The 2,796-nt window shown below is 39.3% G+C and overlaps 1 protein-coding gene across 1 annotated transcript; it reads right to left on the bottom strand.

The window, feature by feature from the left end:
* LOC105164092 (RNase P Rpr2/Rpp21 subunit domain protein) lies at positions 1-2,796 on the bottom strand. The gene is made up of 2 exons (XM_011082654.3): positions 2,378-2,796; positions 1-811 (listed from the first exon to the last, which is right to left on the bottom strand). The coding sequence occupies exons 1-2, from the start codon at positions 2,650-2,652 to the stop codon at positions 214-216; spliced, it is 873 nt and encodes a 290-aa protein (XP_011080956.1). The 5' UTR covers positions 2,653-2,796; the 3' UTR covers positions 1-213.

Here is a 2,796-nt window from a genome sequence, read left to right as displayed (position 1 = left end):
TGACCAGGACAGAGGAAATATGGGCATTACAGTGATCAAAACGAGACAACATTCTTTTGGATTATAACTAAGTTTTCATTGATCATTACTAACTATTGGAATTATCATCAAATCTCAAAATTAAATAAAAGAATGGAGTGCTACACAATTTTGAAATTTTAGTAATTGCTCCAACTCTACATTGTGCAATGGATATGCTGTATAAGTCTCCTATTAAATAAAGAATGGAATGGTTGAATTTGTCAACTTCTTCTTGCTAATCTCGTGCTCGCTGCTTTCAGCAATCTCCTTCAGACTTGTCCAGGATTTTTTCCTCCTCTTACTGGACGCATTGATACTTTTCTCGGCATCAGCTGCAGTTGAGATTGTTTCAGGTGCAGCTGCTTTCTTCACACCCGACCTAGTCCTTTTCCTCCTCTTTGAATCCAATAAAGAAAGAGCAGTTGTCGGCAATGGAGTTGCTGGACTACTTGTTTCAAGATTCTGTTCGTCTATTGTTGGCAAAGCAACAGTATCCACCTTGTTAACCTTCACGATACTTTTTGTAGTAATGGCTGAGCTAGCACATTTTTCTACAGCAGATATGGCAGACTCTATTTTCAGTGGTGGCTTAGCGTTGGGTGGACATATCTCTTTTACATAGCCTTTTGGCGTTCCTCTCATCACATTTCGATGAGAACAGAAGTGGCATCTGTAAACGACATTATTCTGTGTGGTAAGACTAGATTTCTTGCGTCTGCACCTACTCTTTGACATATTCTTCTCAATCCGGACAGTGCAGTTATCGCCAGGTTGCAGAATAGATTCACACCTGTTGAACAAGAAAGCATCATCAGAGCCTAAGAGTGTTCCATTTTTATTTGAACTTTGTCACTTGATGGGGATGCATATCATCTATTCATATATCTGTTAAGGCAGTTGTATTTTCCAATATATTTTACTTCCTTACTCCGGCAGGAATAATAGCAAGGAGACAGAAGTAGGAGAGAGGAACCAGTATAATGAAACTTATTTTCACATTTTAGCTCTTGGAATAGTAGCATGAATGTCAAATAGAAAACCAAGAGAGAAGAGTTCGGCAAGAGATTCAGATAACTGAAGGCTTTTAAGATGAAATGTAGCAATAGGAGAACACTGCAAAATGTCGGACTTGAAACTCAGATTTGCAGGAATTAGGTATGCAAGTTATAATCCATAATTGCTCAGCTCTTACTGCAACTATCTCAAAAAGTAGGGGAACAAGGAAGCAAAAAAAAAAGAACAATTACCATAAAGAGACAATGAGCAAAAGAAAACAGAAATAGTGACTGCTTGAAAATTTGTAGCAATGGTACAGTAGCACAATTTTGCATCTCACTCAAGCTTTGTGGACAGGCAAAGCACTGTGGAAACACATAATACCATACACTTTGAAATCAAAACAACAATTGTCCCCAGGAATATATTGTTTTCTGAAATTATTCATGGGGCACCAGAACTGTCATCCAAAACATTGCAGCACAACTCCATGGGTTTTAATTCAGAGCAGGCTCAAGCAAAATAGAAGTTTTGGGGTATATTTCTTTACGCACAGATAAAATCTTGGGAAGCATTACGTAAAGTTCCCAAGAAGAACTATGTGCGAGTATAAGTTAACCCAAGAGGAAGAGATGTGGAAAGAAAGACATAGCCTGCATGAACTAATATCAAACCATTTTTAAGACCAATTACACAACTAGTTTAATCACTCACCAAAAACTACAAATGAATCAATAGCAAATGCACAAATTAAGGCATTTGAGGACATCTATTGGAATGATCACAATAGAGCATTTTAACAGACTTAAAACTGAAACTAAAAGATCCATTCGAAGAGTGAAAAGACGGTGAAAGTATGCGGTTTAGCACTGTAAGGAGGTATTAACACAAAAACTTGGACTTTGAGCATACAACTAAAATATTAGAGAAGGTTGAAGTTGTTCATATATTTTCTTTAGGAATTAAGCCGTTTCCTCTTCTTATCAAGAACTCTATATCTATATATCTACATCCAATTCATTGACCCACATCCAAGAGGATTCCAAAAGAATGACTTAAACAAGTTATTGAGACATGCTTACTTTTTTTTAAAAGTAGAGACCTTTCTGCTAAACATTCGATTTTCTTATTCAATCACCAAAATAACTCTTAGCTCCCCTTGCACTGGTGTAAAAGACGTCTCGCGACTCACCATGCTGCTTAACCATATACGCAGAGGCAAGTTCCGAGACTGCAACACAAATAATCCTTCCCTTCCCCAGATTCCCCAACCGAAAAACAAGAAAAAAGCATTTGAAGACCTCTGAAGGAGAAATATTATCCACTAATCCAAATTATAAAGAATAGAGCAGGACAGAACCTCTCGCAGACAAACAAAGACGGGTCAGAGCGAATGCCCAAGGCCTCGGATGCCGCAGCCAGGCGTTCCCCAAAGAAAGCTCCAAGCGACGGGATAGAGGCTTCGGCAGCGGCCCAGACTGCAAGGTTTTTCATATGGTCTAGCTTGCACATACTCTTGAAATTAACACTGCCCTGTTTCTTCCCAGTTGATTCCTCTCTCAGCGTCATGGAAACGCGCGGCTGAGATCCAGCTCCTGCATTAGGTCCCTTCTTCTTCCCCCCTTTTCCGGTCATGTTTTTACACTTTCAATGCTTGTACAAGAATTCACCCACGAATTTCAACAAACACCTTGCCAGATTGAGGGACTACACCTTGCGACTCTATGTACCAGCATACACAGAAAAAGAAGTTGATGTTCGGCACGGGTCCACGGGATA

Source organism: Sesamum indicum, linkage group LG6 (assembly GCF_026168435.1).
Source record: "Sesamum indicum cultivar Baizhima isolate 11 linkage group LG6, ASM2616843v1, whole genome shotgun sequence".
Taxonomy (NCBI): domain Eukaryota; kingdom Viridiplantae; phylum Streptophyta; class Magnoliopsida; order Lamiales; family Pedaliaceae; genus Sesamum; species Sesamum indicum.
This window is presented reverse-complemented; position numbering and strand designations above follow the sequence as displayed.